Source organism: Accipiter gentilis, chromosome 2 (genome assembly GCF_929443795.1).
Source record: "Accipiter gentilis chromosome 2, bAccGen1.1, whole genome shotgun sequence".
In the NCBI taxonomy this organism is placed as follows: Eukaryota; Metazoa; Chordata; class Aves; order Accipitriformes; family Accipitridae; genus Astur; species Astur gentilis.
The window spans coordinates 15,256,738-15,284,035 of NC_064881.1; the positions used below are offsets into that span (position 1 = coordinate 15,256,738).

Here is a 27,298-nt window from a genome sequence, read left to right on the forward strand (position 1 = left end):
AACATCAGCACAGAAACCCTAAAATAAACGTACACTTGCTCATCTGCTTTGTTTAGCTGTTAAAGCTTTCATATCACTCACTCCTTATTTGATACATGGCATGCAAGTCCTTACTTGCTTTCTACATTTTGGAACTCTTTATCTCCAATAACCATACAAAGATTTAATTTTTATCTCCTTGCACACATATGAAGTTCGAGCAAAACTGCAGCACAGAATCGTCTTATTTCCCCCTCCCCCCCAATTTCTGGAATGGAGATAGTAAAGCTTATTCACACTTCTGAAACACTTAAGAAGCACTGATTCTAAATTATATGTAGTATATAAAATGTATTTACACTGTGTTTATGTTATAATGCCATAATGGTGTAAAGCATCCTCTCCCATATGTAATAATCAATCTCAATATGAATAATGCTCAATGATTTTTCCATGTGAATGGGGTAGAACTCTGTAGTAGGCTATAGAAAGATAAGATGCTAAGAACTTGATGTAGTTAATAGCTTGTGTCACTCTGTGCCATAAAATTGGATATATTATCCCTGAATCATTACAGGCAGATCTAAACCCCATTGTGATTTCACATGGAAATATACTAACTGAATTAGTAACTTGTTTTGAAATTTCCAGTGCCAGTTAAGAGGCATTTGCTTTTTGGACGTATATACCCCCATTTGCCCCAGTTTTGAGTTAATTATTGATTGACTGAAAGAGTAATTCAGTGACAATACTGGCAAAATAGGGATAACTAATTTCTTGGAAGTACATGACCCAATAGGAATCATTGAAGAACTAGGTCAAAAGAAAAAACACAATTAGCCTTCAACTTGAGTGGTTCTTTTGGTTTTAACTCCAAAACTTCGGGTTAACACCTGCAGCCTGAGGTAATTGCACCAGTGTAAAATCCCCTTGTAACATATGGCATTTCCATGGCTTGTCAAAATAGGCCATGAGGATTTTCAAGTTTTTTTGCTTTCCTTTTAAAGGCTTTCAACATAACAACTGTGATATTTATACTCTTTTATTCTAAAGAGCATTTACCCCATTCTATAGGAAGCTGAGACTGCTCCATGCTTGCTCCCAAGCACATCTTGACATTTTGAAAATGAACACAGGTCCCCAGAGGACATACAATGTGCTCAGATTGAACAGCTGTTCTAGTTAGCAGTATATACAGTCAAATTAAAACATATTAATTGCATATCACAATTAACATAGACTTAAAGTTCTCTGGAATCAGAGCCCACAAGATAGCAGTCCTTTTCCCTGTCACCTCCACCTTCACTGGTACCATTATAGGACACTGATGAATATGCCCATATTAATTTCTTCAACCAGCACCAGCATTGTAATTCTACAAGTTTAAAACCCAGAGTTAGCTGTAATGGAGAGTGGTATGCTGAGCACTGTGCCACAAGTCCTCATAATGAATGTTAATAATATTAAAAGTTATTGATAAAAGTGTTCTTATGTGGGAATTATAGATGTGACAAAGTTAGCATGAACAACTATATACGGGACAAAAGGGTTTTCAACAACCCACAACACTTTGGTAGTGACGACTGCTACAAAATGTGTACGTCAGTCTCCAAAGGGATCCTGGGCAGTGCCTAGTTTCCCTTTTCATCATCTTCTTCATCATCTCATCATCACTCCATGTACTTATTTCAACACATGAAAAATGCTGCCAGTTGGCTTACTCCCATGGGATGGGGAGTGGACTTGGCTCATTCTGCTTGATACTGTCATCTCAGCATGGTTTTGTTCTGAGGTCTCATCACGTCTCGGCAATTCTTCCAAGCTGACAAAACTTTATTATTTGTATTATAGGACATTATGAAAGAGAGGTTTCATCTGTTTATCTTTAAGCATAGTTATCCAGTTTGAAATCCAGAATCCAGATGTGAATTTAGTGGCTGTACAGCTAGTTACTAGTGGTGCCTGCTGGAATATAATTCCTTAGTGCTGATGGAGTTTATGACTTTAAACAAAAGCAAGTATTCCACTTAGGTACATTCTGTCTTAAGCTTTAAATAAATGGGGTTTTGCTATAGCCTGATGGAAAATGAGCTGAGACTGGATGCAGACCTTTCAATAGGCTTAGTCTCTGGATTAGATATTTTACCTTTGTTTCATCACTAGCTTTGATTTTTCTTATAATGTAGTGACAGGACCAATTTATTTACATATGGTATTTTTACAGATACTAGACCAAATACAAGGTCCTATAACTTTTTCATAATTCATTTCAGGTGAAGAATAATACGTCTGAAATGCAGACCTTTGACTGTAATGTGTTTCCTTCAACTCATTTGTTATCTTTCCAAACTGTGATTCAGATACTCGCTTAGTAAATATTGTCTGGCATTTTACTGCATTTCCATGGAAATAGCAGCAAAAAAGTGGAGCAGTAAAATTAAAAATATGGCTCTGAAACCTATAGTTATACATCTTATAGTGTTAAATATGATTTTTTAACAGCAGCTATTTATTATTCACCCCATCTGCCCTTTTCTGTACACACATACTCATACTCAGCAGAGATTTTGTAGTAGTAGTAGTTCCCCTAGGGCTATATCATGAGGATGGCAATAAAATATAGGACCATATACTTGCAAACATAAAGCAGTTTATAGCAATTGAAAGCCTGGTTCACAACTGATTATTGATTGGTATCCTGATGTAGCCTTTCCATTAATATGGAAATAAAGGAAATTTCCTGAAAAGGAAAGAGGAAGCAATAGCTGCGTATAAGGGGTGCTTTTTCCCCAGTACATCTTCTCTTTATTTTGCTTAGCTCAAGAGATGCAGCAAGCTGATTCTGAGGAAAGATCAAAGCAAAGTAGCTTTGTAATGTTCTACTAGATTGCTCTTGGGGCTATTTTATAAAATCATAGAGCAGAATAGTTTTTAACAATTCTACAAGTATTGTCATTTCTGTGAAAAGGACTAGAGAACTAAATTTATGATATGCTACAATGATCAAGACCCTGTACCTAGAAATGACTGAAAATTTTCATTTTCACATCCTTTTCTTAATAAGTGTACAACATATAAAAAAAGAATAGCTATATAGTGGTGATATTATACAACTTACAGGGAATTTGGGTAAACCACAGAATGTACATCTTGGGCTTTGGGAAAGAATTTGTCTTCCATTTATTTTCCCTTGAAACTCAAGAAATGAAGATCCTTTACAAGACACAACCCACTTCGCTTAGCTTTAGGTTAACACAGAAAATACTAAATCTAATGTAAACAGTGTTAGCATTTGAATGTGCATACTAGAAAGGAAAAAGAAAGTACATTAGGAAAAGATCGATATATATTCCAGTATGTAGCAATATATGTCTGAAGCTAGAGGTGTCAGAAAATTGCTAAAATTATCAAAGAGTACAAGGAAGAAAACTGTGGCAATGGAACTAAGGCATGGAAATAAATATTAACGTGTTTGGAGTAAAAAGGGTGTTAACAATGACATGGGTCTCGAGCAGTGATAGAAAAATCACTTAAAAATGTAGAAATGACAGAAGTGATAACTCAGCACTTCTTCCCCATCTTTGGTAAAAAAAATCCAAAGAAGTAAAAAATAGAGGTGTTTGAAAAAATAATAATGATAAAACATGTTTTGAACCTGTGGTAATTCGAGAGGATGTCTAGCACTAAATATTAAAATGATAGAGATTTTGAAAAAAACGTGACCTTGTATCTTGCATTCAGACGTTTCAAAAGAATTAGGCCAGGAATTCTCTTAGGGTTTCATCTTGGTTTTCACCATATTTTGGAACACCAAAGAAGTTCCAGAAGAGAGCTAATGTTATGTAACAATTTAGAAGGAGTTATAAGAAGTAAATTATTTACTACTATATTCAATGCTTCGTAATGTGCTTAATTGGGCACCTTATGAAACTTCAATCAAGAAATTAAAGTGTTATGAAAATTACGTGGCAAATCTTAAATACACTAAAAATACCTTGACTCTAGTTCTCAAAATGTAACTATTTCCTCAGGGATTTCTGTTTAAGAATATTATGTTCAAAGCCTATATTCCTAATTCTTTATTGCAGTAGCTTTTAAAATGGGTTAATCACGTATCTTGGGAAAAGAACTCTAACTTATTATGTCTGGCATGCTTTTGGCCAAGATGGACTTTGTCTTGTAACATGAAGCTAATTGCAGTGCTTTTGGTCAGTCAAAGAAAATATCTTTGAGGAAAAGTTTATATGGTAGTTTTGAGTAATTGTCTTATGTCAAGTTATCATTGTGTCTGAAGAATCAGACCTTCCCATTTAAGTAAATATTTCCTCACATCAAAGTGGATAGTTAATTTCTTGGAAAAGAACTACTACATTAAGTTCTTTGAAAAGAACTACTACTACGATGTTAACGCTGCACCCTAGTTTAATCACTGAACAATAATCTTTTCCTTTAGAAGACAGTATAAAAACCTTGTTGATTTCAAAATATTCCTTTATTTCAAATGCAAGAGTTTAATTCTTAGTCAGGCATTGTTAGACTTTACCAAATATGAGTCAATAACCAGTTTTACAATGTTTCTGAAAGCAGGTAGATGTGCAAAGTAAACAAACACACAAAAAGAAAATACACTGAAGAAATAAAATTAGATACCTAGAGAGCTGTATTTGATGTAAGAATTCAGTCTTTGCAATAACCATGTCATACAGGGCCAAAAATCCCTGCCGGCAGAGCTGTCTTCAGGCATAGGAAATTGCTTGGAGTTGCAAGTAGCCGTGGTCAGAAAGGGCTCCCTGAAGAGCTGGTCTCCACCTCCTGCCCTCACCTTTTCCTTATCCTGGTGCTGCGGCTGTCTCCAGGATTTGGGTTCTGTGGGACACCAGCTGCCGTAGGTTGGTTTGTCCTAGGGCTTGGTGGTGACAGGAAGCCACAAGCCAGCTCTTCCCCCTGGAATAGGGACCTCACAGCCAGTGACGCGATTCAGTGCTGGTGTGGGGACAGTGTGTATTAGCATCCTGTGGGTGCTGGTGCTACCGGGAGGACATCAGACGTAACCCTACCCTCACATGTGCACGTACTTCGCTGAACCTAGCAGTTCTCCTGGGGGAAGAGCTTTTGGGTTAAATTACTTCCCTATTATTACAGTATTGTTATTTTCTTACTCATACCATTTGCAGGGTTTCCATTGTTCAGAAAAGGGAACAATTTTGAATCTAGATAGACTGTATGTATGATCAGGCCAGACTTTCAAGAAAGAGTTCTATACAATTGCTTATGTATCCAAACAGTTAGGGACACTGAATAAATTACAAATATATATAGATATATATATGCATTTTTTACACATATATCTTATGAACTAGCTCCCTGCATATTAGGATTTTTGCATGGACATACATGACTTGCCTTCGTGTCTGATGCCAGCCTTCTCAGACCATACACAGCTTTATGGGGAGAAGTGCAGGAGCCTGTTGTAAGCATCTTCTTTGTTTTAACCACAAGACTATTCCTTAATCATAAAAGAAAGGTTTGGATACTTTGGGAGATATCATAAGGGAACATGTAGAAATAGAAATCAAAGAACTGTATTCTGCTTCCAGCTCTCAACGACTTCATTGAATGACTTCAAGTGAAAGATTTTCTGATAAATTATATATTCCTATTTCACTGGCTTCTATTCTCTGTAAGACCTCTTACAGACTTTGGATGGGGAATGCAAAATGGTAACTTCTAATACCATGGAAAAAAAGGAAGTGAATACTGAAGGTGACTAAAAATGTAGTGCAACAACATAATCTAGTTACATAAACTTTGCAAACAGTAAAAAATCGCACTCATGATTTAGTGTTCCCAGTAGACAGACTCAGCATTTTTCATTTACTTTTGATTGAAATCTTGGCCCTGTGGTGTAATCCTGTGTTTGTGTAATGGGAATAAGTCCTCACTAAAAACAAACTGAAAGATCTTTATTCCCAGAGAAATGCTTAAAACAAGACAGAAACATGGAATGTGAAGAGAAAAAGAAGATAGAAAGGTGATGGTTCCTTGTGTGTTCCCGAAGCCATGTAGCATCTCCAGGCTTTCAATACAAAGTGACAGCTTTAACTTACAGTTGAGCTTGGAGAAATTTTTATAGCTCTGAATTGAATTCTTTTATGTGGGAAATACAAAGAGCTTATCAGAACAGGCACATTTTTTAAACCACAAGGCACTTTAGTGTATATACTGTGAATTCAGATGTAGGATCTTGAATTTACATTTAGAGAAAATATACCATAAGTTGGATCATTAGAGAGTCAAAATGGAGATAAGATTAAAAGTATACCTGAGGACATACATATCTTGTACATTACCCCTGTCCTATTATTCCTGCCCATTCTTCACTTTAAGAAATTAATTTGCCTTGGCTATGGAGAGAAATAGGAAGATGTGTATCTTAACTGGTTAAACAAGTATTCGTTGCAGAATAGGCAATACAGCTAATAGTTATCTTAATCTGTATGATGTTGTATTGGGTTTCTGTGGCATGGTTTTGGTAGTGGGGGAGCTACAGGAGTGTCTTCTCTGAGACCCGCTGCTGGCCAAGGCTGAGCCCATCCATGACAGTGGTAGCACCTCCGTGATAACATGTTTAACAAGGGGGAAAAAACCTGCACAGCAGCAGCTGGAGAGAGGAGTGAGAACATCTAAGAGAAACAACCCTGCAGACCCCCAGGTCAGTGCAGAAGGAGGGGGAGGAGATGCTCCAGGCGCCAGAGCAGAGATTCCCCTGCAGCCCGTGGGGAAGACCCTGGTGAGGCAGGCTGTCCCCCTGCAGCCCATGGAGGTCCACTGTGGAGCAGATCTCCACCTGCAGCCCGGGGAGGAGCCCACGCCAGAGCAGGGGGATGCCCGAAGGAGGCTGTGACCCCGTGGGAAGCCCACACTGGAGCAGGCTTCTGGCAGGACCTGTGACCCCGTGGAAAGAGGAACCCACGCTGCAGCAGGTTTTCTGGCAGGACTTGCGACCCTGTGGGGGACCTACGCTGGAACAGTCTGTGCCTGAAGGACTGCACCCCGTGGAAGGGACCCACGCTGGAGCAGTTCATGAAGAACTGCAGCCCGTGGGAAGGACTCACGTTGGAGAAGTTCGTGGAGGACTGTGTCCTGTGGGAGGGACCCCACGCTGGAGCAGGGGAAGAGCGTGAGGAGGAAGGAGCAGCAGAGGCAACACGTGATGGTGATGAACTGACCGCAACCCCCATATCCCTTCCCCCTGTGCTGCTGCGGGGAGAGGAGTTAGAGAAAATTGGGAGTGAAGTTTCATCTGGGAAGAAGGGAGGGGTGGGGGGAAGGTGTTTTTAAGATTTGGTTTTATTTCTCATTATCCTATTCTGATTTGATTGGTAACAAAGTAAACTAATTTCTCCAGGTCGAGTCTGTTTTGCCCATGATGGTAATTGAGTGATCTTTCTCTGTCCTTATCTCAACCCACGAGCTTTTTGTTATATTTTCTCTCCACTGTCCAGTTGAGGAGGGGAATGATAGGGTGGCTTTGGTGGGCACCTGGTGTCCAGCCAGGGTCAAACCACCCCATATGTATATTATGTTAGAAATGTAGAATTTAAAAACAGGAAGCCTAGTAAAAGGCCCTGCAAGTGCCAATTTAACTAAAACACAGGGTACATCCATACTACCAAATAGAGAGGGGAAGGAAGACCAGCAGCCTCCTCTGGGCTCTCTGTGGTGTGCCCATGGTGCAAAAGCATAACTGCTCTTGTTGTGTGCGGTCTTCTTTTCCAAGAATCTGAGGTAAGCTTGAAACAAAAGGTGAAAGATGTATTGCAGCTCCTCAGAGTTGTGTTTTTACAGCATGAAAAAGAGATTATATGTATTTATTGTCTACCAGTGGTAGGGGAAAGATGGAGGTTGGGTACTAGAGTATGCAGAAGTGCTTGAAAATGAAAAGCCTCCTGGGGCCACTTGTGTGAGTGGTATTTTTAAGAGCGAGTCTGGAAGTCAGCTACCATGAGCAAGTAATCCATGAGGAAGTTGAATTACTTTTGAGAAAGTGAATCTGGATTTTGTCCTTACCCTTTTAGTATAGGCGAAGTAACCTATTTTCTGGATAAATATTTTGTGTGCTTCCAAGTCTTCAGCTGGATATAAAAGGTATTTCAACTGGAGCAGAAGTTTTCTGACTTTTGTGGAATACATTATAATGAAGGAAATATGACGAGTTTAGGGTAGAGAATGAAGGTAGTGATGACAGCCTCTCACTGTATTTTGTAAGTAGTCATAAGACAGAGATAAAGGTTGATATTTTATTCATCTCACTGAGTTGCAATAGCCTTGGAAGTAGTAATAGATTGCAATAAATTATCCCAGGAATTCAAGAACATTCAAGAACATAAGAATGGCCTTACTAGATCAGAGCAAATACTTAGGTAATCCACTTTCCTATCTGTAACAGTGCTCAGATTTTTAGGGAAAGAGTGCGAGAAACTTACAGGGACTTCTGGGGGATTTTGACAGTCAAGAGACTTTAGGAAAAGACAGTGCTAATACATTGTCAATTTACAGTCAAAAAGGATTATTGTTTAACTAATTTTACCAAAGAATTGCAGTAAGAAATATTTTAACCCTTCTTAGCATACTGTGCAGCTGACTCTTGAGCATGAAACTGCTTCTTGTTCCCCTCATTTCTCTTGTAAGGAATAAAGGATGGAGTGGTAGCAGTGTGCAAAGGGCACAAAAAACAATATAAACTGCATCTTTCCTGGGTCCTATTGCTTACTTTCATTCTTCAATGAAAGTAGAGGCAAGTCATTAAAATTCATCATTGCTATTTGTCTCCAAAGTAGCCCTAGAGCAGAACAGATAGACATCAACCCTTAATTAAGGCCAGGAATAAAAGGTCCATAAGGTATAAATTAACGGTGGAAGTGTCCATGTTGTGGCATATTTCTGAATAATAATCTGTTTGTCACCTTGTTGAGCATTAAATAGCAAAACATAACTTACATGATATATTTGCTGTGCGTTTTTGAAATCCAAACTTGTCAACAAACATAAAATCACCAACAGTTTAAGGTGTATATGGCTTACCTCAAACTCTAGGAATCCATCAGAAATATTGAGTGTAGAGGATGGTAGGATATACCCCAGGTGACTCGACAACGCAACAATCATTGTCATTAAGAGTTTACAGAAGAGTGTGTTGGAGGCATACAGGAGATATGTTGGTCCTGAAAAAGTAAAAGGAAGACCTGCGGATTTAGTGGGCAGTGTGTCCCAGAGGAGACATGAGTGTGCAAAGAAGGCATTACGGCAAGAGAAACAAGAGACGTGGCAGCTTAGGTGGAAGCAGGAATAAACATGTTTGCAGCCTCTCCAACTTTGAAGTTACAAATGAGATGAGACAACAGAGATATGGGGAGCATGCCTCACATGGAGTGATACGGTAGGTTTTCATTGTATGAGCTTCCTCCATATTACTCCCATCTGCTGAATCACTGGATTAAAGAGGCTTCTCTTCTGACAGTGGATTTTCAGGAGCTCCTGCAAGATAATGAATGTTTATCATTTCTTGCCATGGCATCAGATAAGGCAGGCTTGCCTTGTCTTTATGCCTACTCCAGTGGTGATAAGAACAGAGATTACAGCACGCCTTCCCTGGGGTCTGAAAACTCCCTGTCAAAGACTGATTGCTCAGCCCTGCTGAAAACTGGTGTCTCTCGCCAGGGAGATGAAGCTGGAATAAATAAGCCTACAGTGACTGAAACCCACTGGATATATAAGCATGTCACCGCCTAACGTGGTTACTGGTTTTCACAATGATACCTAGCATTATATTTTCTCGCCACAGTCTTCTCTCTCTGAACTTGCACAATAAAATTAAATGAGGCAGAAGGTCTGCAGCAGTATTTTTTCCTGGGTTTAAAGGCTTCCCTTCACATTTTGTACTAATCCAGCTATTTTTGGTAGGTAAAATGTGAGTAAGAAAGGAAGCCAAGTAACATACTTATCCACTAGGTCTTTTCAAAGATTCTTTTCACTAACTTCTAAGAATGATTTTCACAGCAGTAAGATCTTCAGACAAATATTATAATAAAGATGAAACATACCTATCTGATAGTCATAATTTTGCTCATTGCATTTTCTCACTGTTGATTTGTGCTCAAATAAGAGTTTGGAATCTTCTGATTAATTTCCTTTTTTTGCTGAATGATGAAATCAAGTCATAATACTGGAATTTCAAGACCACAGCCCTACTTCTACTGGGAAACAGATTATTGTGCCACGGTGACAGATATCTGCCATCATATAAATAGTACAACATCTTGAAAGTCTTGAAGTATGTAGAATTTAGTAAAGTCCAATTTAGTAGAGATATTCTCTCCAGCCTTACACTTGTTGTGCAGGTGAGAATATTTTCTAGCACTGCAAACTATGTGCAGGCAATTTGTGTCTTTTGCAGAAAACTAGGCAAAGTAAATGTTCTAATGCATGCTTAATGCCCTGTTCATAGAGGAGACAAGTGGCATTGCAGTGTTTCAGCTGCATGTGCTGTCATTAATATGAACTGCAATAGTTGCATAATAAGTATCTCTAGATGATATAATCCAAAAGTCTCACTGTGGTCTGTAGTCCCAATAGTTCTGGTATAACAAATGCTAGAGATTTCTGGTAGCAACTGCTTTTCCCAAGTGCAATTTTTTTCAACCATAGAGCCAGCAATACTGTCTTCCTCTACAGTTGCTTGAGGTACATTTACTTCTCAATCCTTATGTTTCATTCACTGATCAATTGATTGGTTGGTCTTACATTTTTCTTCACTGCAAGTATCTCTAATCGGATTCTGATTCATCTGACATTCATTTCACTTAAGTTAACATCATGATTTTGTGGAGGAAATTGCATAGTGCTCTGATGCTGCAGTCACATTATAAAGATCTTCCTTTATCTCATAAAGCTGAGGGTGAATTTTGGCAGTTCTACCCTTTTAGCACAGATACCATTCATTTATGTCAGCCTGTAGCTCATACGTTCTGGACTAACCCCATGAACTTCATTGGCATTACTGCTGAGGACGAGGGTTTCAGGTTCTGATGCTGGTATGACTGCCTGCAGTTTTGCCAGGGCCTTTGCTCTAAACTTGTCTTAGCTTCTTATTTGTTACTGTCTCCTTTTGTCCTCCTTATGAAATGCTAACCTGCTTAAGATCATAAATTTGATCCTGATTTAGTCCTATCAGGTCTGCCACAGCAATAAAACCAGCATGTTTTGAAGACAGAAACATGCCTTGGAGTTTCTTGTATTTGCACAAAGTTACCCCTTTTCCACAGACACTGTCATAGCACATCTGCTGAATTTGCTAGAAATCATATACTGAAAGGCACTGAAAAAGGAAACACTTTTACTGTGAGGGTGACCGAGCACTGGCACAGGTTGCCCAGAGAGGTTGTGGAGTCTCCATCCTTGGAAATCTTCAGAAGTCATCTAGATGTGGTCCTGGGGAAACTGCTCTGGGTGGCCCTGCTTGAGCAGGGGGGTTGGAACAGGTGACCTCCAGATGTCCCTTCCAGCCTTAACCATTCCATGAAACATTTTTGGTCTACTAGCACTCAGCTAGGACTTATGCATTAACTTTAACATTGGTCTTCTGTAAAACCATCCAGTCTCTTTGTGTTTCCTGTGGGGCAGTTTATACAGTTTCAGATGATAGCCGGGAGGTATTTGCACAGCATCTGTTACAGTAAGGATTATGTCTGAAATGGATTGTGAGGTCTCTCTTACACAGCACGCTATGTCTGGTATTTTTGTCATCCATAAACAGCCAATGCAATGCAAATAGTCTGTAGGATACATAACTGTGCTCCAGCTCAGAAAAGTGCAGCACAAAAGTGTGATATTTTATGACTAATTAAGGCTGTTGCATACTTACCTCAGTTGTATAGCAATATTACTTATACAGCGTTAAAACAAACACCTCCTGACGATGCACTGACAAACCCTGAAATCCAAAGGAGAAATCTTGTACCATGTTTATTGCATGACTTCAGTCCACTCTCTCTCTTCCATTTTGCCTGTGTAGTCTTGCTGAACATCTCTAGATAATTAGGGATAATGAATTACCTCCAGCTTTTGAACAGTGCTGGTGTATTTCATGACATTCTGGTAGCCCCCCTGCTTTCCTCAACTTGTTTGTTCTGTTCCAAGCCTTTTAAGAGACAATTGACAAGTTTGGGTATGTCTGTTTGCTGGCTAAGCTTAGGAATGGACAAAAGAGCTGCTGGAGAAGGTTTGACTGATGAGATAAATAGAGGGAACACTGCTGAGATAAATGAAGAGCTCCACTGAATATCACTAGCTATCTTCATTTTGTAGTGTATACTGAAATACCAGCAGTGAGGCTAGTGGAGAGCAGCAGGAATTGTGAACGTAAAGGGAGATAATTGCTGCATCTGTGGTTTGAAGGGCCAAGGCTAGATAAACTTTTTTGAAACACTGCAGGCCAACTGCTAAATCAGTGTTGTTTGTCAATGAGAGGTCATTCAAGGGAGAAAAAGCAGAAATAGAGGATTAAATGGAGATAACAAGATATGGAAGTAAGTCACTGAGAGAAGAATTAAGGTCTGTTAAAATCAGACTAGAAATATTAAGATTAAACAATTTGAACACTTATTTTATGAAAGAGTTCCAAATATATCACATATGAAGAAGTTTTGCACTTCTTCATGTATACCTTTGAGTTTCAAAATGGCCCTGAAAGATATCATCCCTACTTCTAAATGCTTGTTTTTCATTCAGATCATAATTCATCCCTCTCTCTCTTATGAACTATGAATTACCAGTTAGTGCCAAGGAAAAGTTGAGATGTTTTTTATTTGATACCAAATGAAAATAAGTATTTCCACTGGAAAAGGAACAAATGAGAGTTCATCTGCACACTTAGGAGAACTCTGGCCATGCATGTTCAGAAAAGATTAATTCAAGGTGAAGCGGGTGAGCTATATTGCTGTTTGAAAGATGACTTTTTGGAATGGCATTCCAGAAAGAGTAGTGGGATCAAGCCAGGTTAGATACAACCTAAACAATTCTTAAAAAGAGTAATAGAGTGGAGTTGCTCTTGGTATCAGGGAACTGATGACCCAAAAGACACCTTTTAGTCCCCTGTAGCTCTATCACAATCTTGCAGCATTTTCCAGAAGGAGTTACCATTCAGTGGCTTTGCGAAGAGTCCTGCACTCAGCACAAGATACCATCCTTATAGCAGGGCACTTTCATATTTAGGACCTCATTCTGCATAATGTACACAGTGTTCCGTGCTTGACAACTTTCTAGTAAACCACATATGTAGTTATATAGATATACTTTGAGAATTTAATTCTCCATTCAATGTGAGGATGCTACAAAATCACAGAAATTAATGGGAATTTGGGGGTTTATTTCTACAAGAGAATGGCCAGATCTTACAATAAATTTAAAAGAGCAGGATTTAAAGCCAGATGTTGCTATTTTATCACCCACCTCTAATTATAATTATTTTCTTCCATGTTTGAGAATAACCTCAGACTTCCCATTGTTTTTAATCAGAATGTTCTTATATGTCTAAATGAGCCGTAAATGCCCTTTTAGCCTACCTGTCTGTATGCTATTTACATGCCACTCCCTATTTAGGGGAAACGGGGTCTGTTCATACATTATTAAGCTTACTTCCCTGCCCTATGAATGTGTTGAAATGGCACACTGAGTACACTTTTGCAGCCAGATTGCATTGAACCAAGCTTTTTACATTCACTTTAAGTGCTCTTTAGCATTCTTATTTCTAAAGTAGCAAAGTAACAGGATTCACATGTCAGCCACTAACACTAATTTGGGCATTAACACAGTACCTTTCTCTTCCCAGTTCTCCCATAAACCTATAATTCATATTTAAGTGAATTTAGTACTCACTCTCCTCTTGTTATTTTCTTCACAGAAGCACATAAGATGTATTGGATAGTGTGGGACCTGAGCATGACATAATGGTATGGGGTGGAGAATGTGCTGGTTTTGGCTGGAGTAGAGTTAATTTTCTTCACAGTAGCTACTATAGGGCTATGTTTTGGATTTGTGCTGAAAACAGTGCTGATGATGCCGAGATGTTCTAGTTCCTGCTGAGCAGTGCTTACACAGCGTCAAGGCCTTTTCTGCTTCTCAACCCACCCCACCAGCGAGGAGGCTGGGGGGGCACAAGGGGTTGGGAGGGGACACAGCTGGGACAGCTGACCCCAACTGACCAAAGGGGTGTTCCAGACTGTGTGACTTCATGCTTAGCATGTAAAGGTGGGGGAAGAAGAAGAAGGGGGGGACATTCGGAGTGATGATGTTTGTCTTCCCAAGTCACCGTTAGGCGTGATGGAGCCCTGCTTTCTGGAGATGGCTGAACACCTGCCTGCCGGTGGGAAGTGATGAATGAATTCCTTGTTTTGCTTTGCTTGCATGTGCAGCTTTTGCTCTACCTATTAAACCATCTTTATCTCAACCCATAAGTTTTCTCACTTTTACCCTTCCAATTCTCTCCCCATCACACTGTGAGGGGAGTGAGCGAGCGGCTGTGTGGGGCTTAGTTGCCGGCTGGGGTTAAACTATGACAGAGACAATGCAGAAAGCTTTGTAAAATATAGCCCCCTATTGGAAGTTATTCATACAATAAACTTTCTTGATGAATTGCTTTAGATAACACGAGGTCAAAAAATTTGTCATGCTGCTATTCAGTCCTATCCTTTTCTTTCTCTTAGCGGGAGAGGTTAGAAAAAGAAAAGAAAACAGTTGCCCTACTTTTTGTTGACAGCAGCTGGCAAGAGGATGCTCATGGGATGCTGTACATGTGTCCAGGCTGCATGATCAGATACTTGATATTAAAGTATGGTACTTGAAAGAGAAAAAAAAGATTCAGTGCAAAGGGCATTCCATATAGAACCATTGGTGGCTCACATCCAGCCAGTTACTTGGATCCGTAGGAATCAGGAGATGCAAGCTGGTATACGCCAGTCCGGATCCTGCACTACGTTTTGAGAGTTTGCAGGTTTTCAGCACACAGCAGGCAGAACTGCTGGAAGCATTAGACATTTGTGATTATACAGAAGAATGAAGAAAAAGCAGCTTTGTATTTATTATTTTTTAATAATGGGCTTGGACATATTCTCTAAATGTTGCTGCCTTAGGTTCAGTTGGTTCAGTTAGTTCAGCTTACCTTCCTAACAACAGTGTAAATTGACTTACTCAATTATAACATCATGAACAGTCTCACTTGACTTGCCTCAAAGGGGTGAGCTGAGCTGCTTGTGGGGATGAGACAGAGCTCTGAAGGGAGAGAACAAAGACAACAGTAAAGAAGACTATGGAAGAGACTCAGGTCAATTTGATACTCACTAAATATCTTTTCCTCTCATCAAAGAAAATAGGCAGCAGTCTTTTCAGCATGTGGAAGTAGCGACTGCATCCTCTATCCTCACCACAACCCTTCTTCTTGATGAAATAACTCATGAGGTGGAGGGATAGGGGAGGACTTTTCTCTATTTTGTGTGGCAATATGAAATGATCCAGTATCAAAGAGTTTTTTCATCAAACCCATATGCAACGAAGAAGTCAAAGGATCCATAATTGTTTCTAGTATGCTTGAACTTAGCATTTGATAGCTAATGAATGAACTGCAATGCAGGGATTGATTTAGATGCATTGTCAGACTTCTGAGCTGGTGCTAAACTGCTTGGTTTTGCCTTGTGTATCTGGTGAATCTAGGCAGATGCAGTGTCTCAGTCTTCTATTTTTGCATAGTTGGGGCTCGGGAGAGGCACTAGAGGGAAGATTTCTGGGGAAAAAAAGGAAAAGTTATTCAGGCAGACATCTGAACTCCTCCCTGCTGTGGAAATAGGCTCTATGCTGTGTTTCAAATTAGGGGTAGCAGGCAGCACATGATTTTTATAACCTTGCTGCCTTGGCTTAATACTTTGTTTTGCCTAAAGAGAGTTGGTGATTTAAGATGCACTGCCTCTTTGAAACCACAAACTAAACCTTAACAGAAGATGCACCATCCTGTGGGAAACCTTACATTTCACAAGATCTGGCATGAGTCAGTTTGTGCCATTTGATGTTTTATGCCAAAGCTCATGTCAGATCATTTGACTCAGTTAAACTCAGACCTTGAACAAACTGTCCGACTTGTCCAGCTCTTTGGGAACTCTGAAGACATGGGTCTTCCTTAGTCATGAAAGGAGAGATTCATCTGGTTTAATTTCTGTCTTCTTTTGGAGCCTACATTAAAATCCAGGGGTTTATATGGCATTAAAGAGTCCTTGATGTATTTCGTAAGAGTGGAGGGTTGTTCTTTGGCCAGAAGGAGCACACCATTCATCTACTAGAGGCTCTAAATACTCTTTTATCTGTTAACCTTACAGGAATTTCAGTTCAACTCATGCCTTGCAGTTTGGATGCCCGCCTCGGCCTCTCTCTTTTCACACGCTCACAGTCTGTCTGTTCATGCTGGGGATGGGTTGGGCACGGATCCTGCAGCGAGTGTTCCCAGCTTTTTCTTTTTCTCTCCTTTTTCTCTCTCTTTTTTTTTTTTTTTTTTTTTTTTGGCTGGATACCATACTCATCAGAATCTAGGAGGGATCTAGAGCTGTCACCATCACTGTTATCAAGTGCTGGCATCACCAGTTACCTCCTTGCCTTACCTACTATGCCCTGGGAATTCAAAGCAGTAGTAAACACGTTCATTTCTCACTATTGTTAATTAGTCAGTCAGTGCTTTACTCCACCATTTCTTAAGCAGTGATTAAGGACGCTTAAGGAGTGTAAAGGTACATAGATTTACTGGGTGTGTTCAAATGTGCAAATAAATGAAAAAACCTTAAAATTATGAGATTTTAGGATTTTAAGATATGAAGGGATGGCAAATAAATAATGGTATGGCAAATAAAAGCTTTCTTTTGGATTAAACCCACTGCATACATAGCTTGATATAATTACAAAGATGACAAATTTTAATTTGCTTTTCCCTTTTCCCTAGCAACTTGTGACATGGACTTTATCATTCATAATAAGACAGAAATCTTTAAAGATCTTCAAACTATAACCATTTCTTACACTGTCTTTTGCTGTATGTGTGCTGGCATTTAAGCATTTAAATAAAACAACCAAGGGAGTCCTAAATGCCATTATAAGCACGTTCATTCCAGCTGTTTGCAGGATTGTGTAGGTCAACCAGCCAAGGGGCTTGACTTTAGTGTTTTGGGATCAGTTACAGCTTCATTGGAGGGTTGAAATTCAATCTTAAATCACTGTGCTGTAACGAGTTCGCGCTACGGGGTTTTACTACAATAGTTGGCTTCTTCCCTATGATGGCTACTCGTAGACTGTAACTGCATTTTTACAGTGTCTGTTTGGTACAGATGTAGCAGTCAGCCTCGGGTATATCACACTGGCACCTGCAGTGTTCTGGGAAGTGGGACTATTTCATGCCACCTTTTCTATCACTGCAGTCAGGCGACCCTGCAGAATAAATATTAACAGGCTCTTCCTTCCATGCTGATGAGATTCTTAAATAATTTACTGTTGCCTTTCTGAGCCAGGTCCTGCAGCCTTCATGCAGTCACAGCTCCTTTTGACTTCTGTGGGAGTTTTGTCTGAGCCAAAACTGGGGGCTCAGGCTCAGTTTGGTGAAAGTATGCAACACCCTCATATCAAATCCATCACTCAAAAGCTTCCTGCACATCACTGGTGTAGCTGCAAGGCTTTTGTAGTACACATAATTAGGAAAACATTTTTCCTTTAAGAATTAACCTTTGTTTTGTTCTTGTCTGATAATGTTAAATAGTCCTATTAAAAATACATATATACATATTTTTTAAGATACGGAGAAAATGAGCTAAGGAAGAGAACCTTTTCAGCATCTTATAATTACAGTTATAGATTTCTAAGATCTGGCATTTACTAGCTCTCCTTATTATACTACAGACCAAATTCTCCGGTGAGATCAACTTCTTTGCCAGTCATTTTGTGGTGGCTGGTTCTGAGACATTAGTACAGTGTATTTGCTTTCAAAAATATTTGAACATATACTGCTCAATACTTACCTGTCTTTTTCCTTAAGAAGTTATTGAAGAACTGCTGGTAAAGTATTGATGAGTGACACTTTTTTTTCCTAAAAAAAATACTTTGAATTATTTTGCTAAAATATGGTGTCTTTTGCAATATTATGTGCTAACACTACCATCATCCTCGAATTAATTCATTCACTAAAGTGCTTTCAAGAATGGTGGAAAGACCATTACCTAATTCTGAATATTTCCCATGTGAGCTGAATAGTCGAGTAAGACTAACATACACTGTTGAAAGGCAACACAGACTCTATAAAAAGGACTTTTTTTTTACACCTGCCTGCCTTTGTTTCTGTGCTTTGGCTTTCACTAACCTTGGCTGCTACTCTTTTATTGAGCTCTTTCAGCATATACGTTTCTTTTGCATTATATTCTATCCAGTCTTACAGCTACCCAAGTGACAGCCAATTACCTATCCATCTGACCAACACTGCAAAGGCGGCTTTTGATATTAGATCATCAGGGTTTTTTTCTTCTTTGACAATTACTTGTCAGAAAGCCAGCAGTTTCTCTTTTGCTCCGTGAAACTGAACTTCTACAAACATTAGTGATTTACTCAGAACCTCCCTTGAAATTCAATAACCTTCATGCCACATAATCTTATAAATGTATTTAGTGAACTGTTATAAAGGATTACCATCTGAAAATCACCAAAAAGCTAGTATTTCACCTAGACAAGTGAATTTGGATCATTAAAAATCTAATAGGTATCTCCTCTGTGGTCAGATGATTGCTTTAACTGTTACTGAAGGTATAAAGAAGTGATTTAAGTCAAATTTTAACATTTCATTGTGACACAGACTACACTCATCTTTGGTTATGAAGCCTCTGTTGAAAGGTGGTAAGTCACAGGTAGAGGCTGTAACCTTTAGCTGAGGAACAATAACTTCCTAAATAGCATTCTTCAGCCAAGAGTGAACATCTGACACCACCCTTCCACTTCAGATTTAAATGTCCTCCCCTCTGTTACAGACTTGGCATTTCTCTCATGTTAAATCTTATGTTTCTTCTTACTGAAGTCAAGCCTGTCTCTAAAATTCTGAAATTACAGCAAGAGTATAAAATTTGTATAAGAAGTGTTTTATGCTTCACCAATCAGTCTATGACACAACTAAATTTATTTTTTTTTTTAACCTTCTTCTTGCTTCACCTGTTAGTTTTCTGTTAGAAATTCTGGATTTTAGCATTTGGTAAGTCAATCTTTTACTCTCCAATGCTGGGGTTTTAGCTAGACTAGTTTGGTAGGTTTTTGATGTCTTTTTCCCTTAAATTAGAAAGTGCATATTCTCCAAAACAACGTAAAAGTATGATGTGAACATCATGCATTTGCCCCAAGGTTTTGCAAAAATATTTTCTCAGTGGAACATCTGTCAAGAAAAAGGAAATACATGCCTAAGAGCACTGGAATGTGAAGACAGGTTTTAAGTCAATGTGGCTAGTGATGACCTTGATCCAAGGTCTTCTATATTCCAGCCGAGTACCCAAGCTATAAGGTGGTGTAAGCGGCTCCCACTGCTCCTCTCCTGCCTCGACATTGCCCTCTTCCTTGTGCTGGTGTGTAGCTTTTTGGGGGAGCACAGCGATCTAGGAAAAAAAGGAAGGAAGGAAGGAGGGAAGGAAAGAAGGAAGGAGGGAGAGACAAATGGATGGGGTGGGGTGGAATGGGATGGGATGGGATGGGATGGAAGGATTGGAAGGATTGGTTGAGAGGGAAAGGTGAATGCACTGCTGAGCTCAGCAAAGGTGTCCTGGGGCTTTAAAACAGAGGGCATGTAAAGCTCCAGGTGGATTTTCCTGGAGGAGGCTTAGGAACAGGTTCAGTTTTTAACAGTTGCATCTACCAAACTGGACTGAACTGTCTGTAATTCAGCATGGCATGTTGGAAACTAGTGGTAATGGTAAAAGGAGCAACAGTCCTCAGCATTTCCTCATGTCCAGGAAACTCTTTCTGAAGCCACAAATTTATGGCCATACAATGAAGCAGAGAGTTTTGGAGAAAACATCTTTATCCTTAGGAGCAGTAGTTAGTATGGATGATGAGCTGTGCCCTGGCACTTCTCCTGTGATAATTATTAGCAGCACCAGCCAACTCTAAATCTTACATGCATAATTCAAATGTTTCAGATAATTCCTGACTTGAACTTAGAATGTGAATTCTCTGGACTGTAATTTTTGGATTCATGATTTTTTGTATACTATTTTCATTTTTGAAAGCTGGGGAAACAGTGTCCATTTGGGAAGTCATAATAATTTTTGTCTTTTTTTCCTAGTTTTTAAATTGTTTTTATTTCTAAAAAGATTTCAAAACTGTATAGTTTTACAGCTCTGCATTATTTAATTTTATGATTGCTGTTATGTTTCTTGAATACATGTTTGTTAGATATAAAACGGATACTTTTGTGGTTATTATAATTTCTAGGGATTGTCTTACATGACAAATTGAAGCAACTTTTTAATATCAAATGCAGAGTAGATTATACTTAGCCAATTTTGTAAACACAGTAATTTATAAGGTATCAAATTTGCAGATATTTCTATATATCATTAACCTTTTATTTTTATATTAAGCTGGTTTTATATTGATATCAAGCCACTTCTAGGTCTTGTCTAAAATGATCTGTTACATTATGAAGCCTCTCCTTGATCCAGTAACTCCTGTTATGGATGTAGATATATTTGTTCATCTCAAACTAACGTGTCATTTATAAAAGCTTTTCCATTAAAATAGAAAAGTGGCTGTTATCCATGAGGTTTCTGACAGAAGAGAAAATTGAGTTTTTACACTCATTTTGAAAAGTTGACTCTGTAACTCTGCTGTGGTATCTCATCACTCAGACAGCTTCTGATATGTATTTTCAAGTATAATAGGACCTGAGCTTTTAGAGGAGGGTTTTACTCCATAAGGAGCATCTGTTGAAGTCTGCTCTCAAAGATTTTTTTTGATCTCTCTATTGACTAGGACCATCTTGGTGATTTCCTCTGTACATCCTATGCAGCATTGCTGATTGCTGCCTCACCCTTTATTTTGTTACTCCTTCACCATAAACAGCATATGGGGCATTAGGGCTACAGCTGCCCTATTTCTTCTGTTCAAGATGTTCCAAATGTGCTGCACATCAGGTTGATCCATCTAGGTGGAGAAGCTCAAAATTCAAACAGATTAGCTCACCTGAACTTTTTGCTGCTCTTAACACAGAAGGGCTTGGGCACGGCCAGAAGGGAAAGTTCGGTCTGTGTGACTTTAATGCAGCCCAGTCTTGCAGCTTAGTACCTTCTCCTTGCACTTTGCAGAAAGAGGGACATGGGGAATGTTTGATAGACTTAGTGAAACAAAGAGGTATAAGAACAAGACAAATGTGGCACATCTTCATTAAGCGATCTGATGCTGTCCCACTAGAGCATTTTACTGCTAGTCCTAGTCTCCCGAGTTGCGCACTTTACATTACAAGATTGTCGGTGCTGATGATGACTAAATAACAAAGCGCTCCCTTGGCAGCAGTAATAAGAAATATTATGTTTCCTTGTCCAAGTGTTGTTATGATAAGAAAATGTTATTTCCTATCAACTTTGATAGATTTTTATAAGTCCTCATGAAAATTTGTCACACAACTGCACATAGGTTTCACTAAAAACAGACCTCCAGTATTTAATTTGCCAAAACTGAAACCCTCCTCTTTTACTTGCAAGAAAGGTTTGGGTTTTCATTCTGCTTTTACGTTAATCATTAAAACCCAGTATTAAACAACAGTTTACAATGGACACTCCCAAACATTGTTGTTTTAGTTATCCCGAGTAGTGGAGGTGCCAGCCTACTGTGCTTGTTAGGAAAGTGATATGACAGTAAACCCCCAGAGGACCTCAGTCACGTCGAGCAGACCCCGTTTCTCCAGCCTCGAGCACCTCTGCCCTACTAAGTTGCTATCTGTCTTCTAGCAATGGGAGAAGTTGCGCCAGCTAATTTTGGGAACCTCTGCCTTGCCTTCAGGGTTCAGGTTTTTTGACTGTTTTCAGAAGAATCTGAAAATGGTGATGAAAGCAGAAATTCTCTTGGGAAAATTTCTTTTTGAGAAAAACAGCCTCTCTATCATCAAAATGGTTTTGGTGAAACATTTCAAAGTACTCACATTCACATAACTCCCAAGTGAAACTATCTGCCACAGTGTCTGCTCCTATCCAACTGCATCACATGACATAGATTAGTTTGGTGGCCACTTGTGGCTACTGAGATTTTGGATCTGTGCAAACACAGATAATATTGGCTTTTCATATCTGTGTAAAAACAGCCTGTAATTGTGCACAGCTACCCATTGCCCTCCCTTTATTCTGACGATGTCTGTGCAGTGAATACCTAAATCACAGACGGGGTTAGGGTCTGCATTTATTCATTTTCACAGAGCTAAAAGTCTGTGGTGTTCACCTCTGCTTGGGGACTCTGTTGGGTGAAATACTAGACATAAGAACAGCAGCACTTACATGCTTTCTCTGTTCAGTGCATATTGCTCATGGTATAAAGAAAACAGAACTTAATATGTTTCCTCTGCCATTATCATGAATTATTAGGTTTTTAAATTCTATCTGTGCTGTCTGCAAGCAGGTTTTATAATTTAGAAGAGAGTAGCAATTTGAGCAGGATAGACATGCCTCCTATCTCTTTCTTTTCTTTAGATTTTTTTTCCCCCAGCTAATGTATTCTGTGGGCTTTAGGGATGAGACAAATTACTCTGTGTTGGCGACAAGAGCAAAATAAATGAGACTTAGCTGCACAGGAAAGTCCGACTGCATAGCCCGATGGTGAAAGCACTTGTTAGTCGGGAAGGAATGGTGCTGTATGTTTGGTGTCCTGCTCCCAGGACTCCTTCGGTGGTTTACATGCTGTCACTGTATATAAAAATAAAAAGCAAGCCCTGCAGGCAAGAAATACAAGCAACTCTCCCAATCCCAGATAAGTCCCATAAGCAGTAAGCTGTAGACTCACGCTTCTGCTTGTGCTCTCTTTTTGACTCACAAAATACAAATTTTTATTTTTTCGTCCGTGACACAGCTTCAAGGAGAAGCTCTCCCCCTTGGTATCCTAATGGATAGGAGGTGCGAGGAGAGGAATGGATACCTCAGTATGCAGCAGGAGGGGAAATTGAACCTTATTTCTCTGTGTTTGTGGTGGATGCCTTTACCACAGTAATTCATAAAAAGACTAATTATTTTTTATATGTGTGTGTCAATCTACGGTGCATGTACACATTTGTACAATCATCTTTGGGAAGATACTTTTGGCCACTCTGCTATTTTGTGGGAGCCCAGTCCTGCTAGATGTGCTCAGAGCTTGCTTGGCAGATATCAAGGAGGTACACATGAAGGCAAACTTTATATCTGAACCAGTTTAGGCATGAGCTGAGTACCACGCCTGTTAACACGGGTCTGTTGGCAAAGTACAGTGGCTGTGTTTGTTGATGTTGCAATACTATTCTTTCAGGCATTTAAGGTGCTGATTGATGTGGCTCTGAAAATTGCTCCTAAGGACCAGTTTAACAAGGGACACATACTAAAAGCTTCATTCAGCCTGTGCTGTAGGCTTTTATCTTTCAGACAGCTCTAGGTGTTAGTTACAACACTGCATAAAATGTCTAAGGGCAGCCATCTCTTGCAGTGATCCATCTGTGTGACATGAATTTCCTCAATACCCACTCTGGCCAAGCCCTACGCTCGCTACACCAGCAAATTCACATGTGCCTGGGGAAGAAGCCAGGTAGTAGCATGCCACTGTGGGTGATAGTGAGCTGTTAGAGTCCACTGTTATATTAACCAGGCTCATTGTGACCAGTGGTCTTCCCAGAGAGTTCACCCATGCCCAGAGACCGTTTTGAGTAGGTAGGTATGTAGTGTGCACACAGCTGCCCTGTTTCAGAGCCAAGGACACTTTACTGGAGGCAATCCTAAGCCAGCTGCCTTCAGTGCTGGGAGCATTATAGGACACACTCCATTTACTGGTGCAGGTGAAGACCTAGGCTACAAGCGAGTTTCAATGAATGTCAGGGGAGAGGTGGCTGATAAGTGGATTCTAGTCTCATTTGGCAGCTCCATCCTCTGCTCACTTGCTAATGTTGGGGCTCTGGGAAGAAGACACATTGTCTCTGAAGAATGGTAGTCTGTGAATTATTTAGGTGCCTTGCTGACCCTGGAAGATCTCCACTTGTGTGGTGTGAATGAAACAGACTCTGGCTCTGGTCATGGATGTCAGAAATGTCTTCCTGTGTGACACAGGACAGGATTCTTGGTATGTTGTTGCTGCTAATACCATAAACTGTGAGTTCTGCCTGTGCCAAAGAGTTTTTGAAAGTCTCTACCATCTCTACCATGGGATTTGGGGCACCCTTGTACTGTACTGTGTGAGGTATCCTGTGGTTTAGAGAAGCTACAGGCAGGGTTATTCCCAAATGTGAGGTCACCTGAATTGCCTGAGGGAGCACATTAGAGAGTGGTAGAAAAAGCAAGTGACTCTGAGGTGTCCCTAGTGAAGTCCCAACTAGGCCATTATTGTGATTCTTGTGAGTCTACTACAAGGTGAAATGACATTGGGGTCACTGTTGTTGTGTGCCAGTTGGAACATCTACACACTTACAGGAAGGTGACAGCCACACTGTTAAGCACTGAAATTCCATCTGAGGTCCATGTAAATATGTCATTTTCTAGATTTGGTCATTAACTTTTCTAGTTCTTTTCCATATCTAGGGAAAAAAACCCCAAATTATTCATCCAGATGGACAATGAATTAAAAGAAGAGAGGGCAGAGTGTGACAAAAGCAAGGTAGTTGATAGCTAATGCCACATGAGCCAACAGCTTCACCTACATGGGAGTGGTGTTCCCTCTGAGATTCTCCCTTACCTACAGCACAAAAAGGATAATTTCTGCTAAGACAGGAACATCTTACATGTCCAAGAGGATAATATCATTTTAACATTGTCTGCTGTGTGATAATTTTTCATTTATATATACTGGGACAGATGTTTAGCTGACAAAAGTCAATGTAACTTCACTGATTGCAAAGGAGCTGCACCAAGTTGATGATTCAACCTTTGTTCATTTAATTGTTTAGATTTATCATATTTATTAACCCCAGCAGAGAATGTGGTTTTCATGACTGGTGTAAAGGATTATTTTTTTACAGAAAAGATGGATTCTACTCTTAGTGACACCTAGCTGCATCTTGTAGGTGAGGATTGAATCTGGCCATTATGTGTAAAATGCAATATTTTATGTGAAATACCCACCTAAGATAATACTATTGTTGGTATTCATAGGGCCATGCTTACTCCATCTGTTTCAGTTATAAATATTTTAAGTGCATAATTCAGCAAATTTTAGGGTATGTAACAATGTAGTAAAATCAAGTAGATGTGTAATAAATTCTAGTAAGCACAGAAACTCAGTTGTTTCTCAGTAGGATTCTGTTTAGCTACTCGAAAATGTCTTGCTACAGCTGGAAAAATATTGAACCAAGTTTAAGCTTCAACAAGTGTGCTGCTGAGAAAGTTGATTTTAGTATCTTTGGAACAATAGACTGGATTGTCTATGAGTGGCAGATGTGTTTGCAGAAGAATTTTAATCTGGCTTTTTTTTTTCTTCTTTTTCGCTTAACGTTCAGAAATGCAGAATTACGTAAGAACCACATGCTGATGCAAGGATAAAGGTTGATACTTCTTAGCTTCCTCCATTTCCACACCCAACTAAATCCACCCTTGAAATGCCATGAGGACAGTGGGAAGAGAGCCATTAGGCTGCCACCGCGTCTTTCTGATTTGCACTTGCCCAAATTAACCTGGCAGCTTTTGCCAGAATGCAGATAGCTCGTTTGGCTGTTGTTTTTGAAACAGCCTACTCCAAGGTCTTCCAACATTTTCTACAGCCTTTCACTCCCTGAGCCTACCTCCATGCCTCAGGTAGCGAGGAGGTCCCAGCAGTCTTCCGTAATTCCGGCATTAGAGAACTCCCAGGAACATACCTAACAGCCACAACTGGGACTCTTCAGAGCCCACTTTACCCCTTTCAGCCAAAATCTCCTTTAGGAACAGATTAAGGAACTTGCACTCAGGTGTAGTTGAGACTAAATCTAAGAAAACAAGGTCATAAGGGAGGGAGGGAGCATGGTGATAACTTCAGTAACGATAGCAAGGCTCGCATGGCTTTGCTCAATCTAGGTGAGCGTCTGTTTAAGACAAATTTTGTATTTAAGTAAATATTGGCAAGCCTTAGAGTTTCCAGCATACGAGAATAAAATAAAACTTGTCTTCATTTGGTTTGTAGAGGTATTTTTGTATTATATGAGGGTTTTACAAATATTTTCTTAAAGTTTTTCCAAGTGATTTTTCATTAGAAGATCCGCATGTTGACTAGTAGCTATCTTCAGATACTAGTGTACTGATAATGCTGACAAAGGCTACACCCAGGAACCGTAGTTTCAGAATTTTGCCGTATTTTTCTCTGGTGAAGCCTGGTGCAAATAACAAAATATCAGGTGTTGTGTCTCACCCATAATTAAACAGTGGATGTTCTGTTTATGTGTTTTCTTACAGCTGGCAGCATTAGAGAGACAGATCTTTGACTTCCTTGGTTTCCAATGGGCTCCTATCCTTGGCAATTTCCTACAAATAATAGTTGTCATTTTGGGTTTGTTTGGAACCATCCAGTTTAGGCCTCGATATATAGTCGTGGTAAGTCTCATTTATTATCTGTTATTTTTTTGCAATTGGTTTTAAAACCTGTCATATTACAAGGCAGAATTTTCTTGGTTTCAAAACACCAGATGGTATTTCTGTAGAAACTGTAGAGGTCTCCATGTCTTTTTGCAAATTTAGGACTACTGAGTAGCATTTCTGAGATTTTGGAAGCTATCAAGAATGGGTAACCTAGAAAAAGTACTGCCGAAATTATGACCATGATACAAGTTCTTAGTAAGATTATTTAAAGAATGAAATACCTAGATGGGTCATGGGAACATCTACAATTAGACTATGCACAAGTGAAGAAAAGAAATACAAATTGTTGTTCTCTTTGCAACAGACAAGCAGAAAACAGACAACAACGGCCATTTAAAAAAAAAAAAAAAAAAAAGTAATGGTCAAGTCCTTTTAAACAGAGAAAAGCAAGGATTTTAGAAATTCCTTTGGTCCTGTGACCCATGGGTTCCAAAGAAATTTCC

At 39.5% G+C, this 27,298-nt stretch overlaps 1 protein-coding gene across 2 annotated transcripts in view; it reads left to right on the forward strand.

Annotated features, from left to right (window-relative positions):
* The window catches only part of NKAIN3 (sodium/potassium transporting ATPase interacting 3), a 381,873-nt gene that overhangs the window by 161,284 nt on the left and 193,291 nt on the right, over positions 1-27,298 (forward strand). For both annotated transcript variants that reach the window (XM_049818905.1, XM_049818912.1), the window contains exon 2: positions 26,673-26,810. In XM_049818905.1, the coding sequence (XP_049674862.1) occupies positions 26,673-26,810 (138 nt within the window). The remainder of the gene's footprint in view (positions 1-26,672; positions 26,811-27,298) is intronic.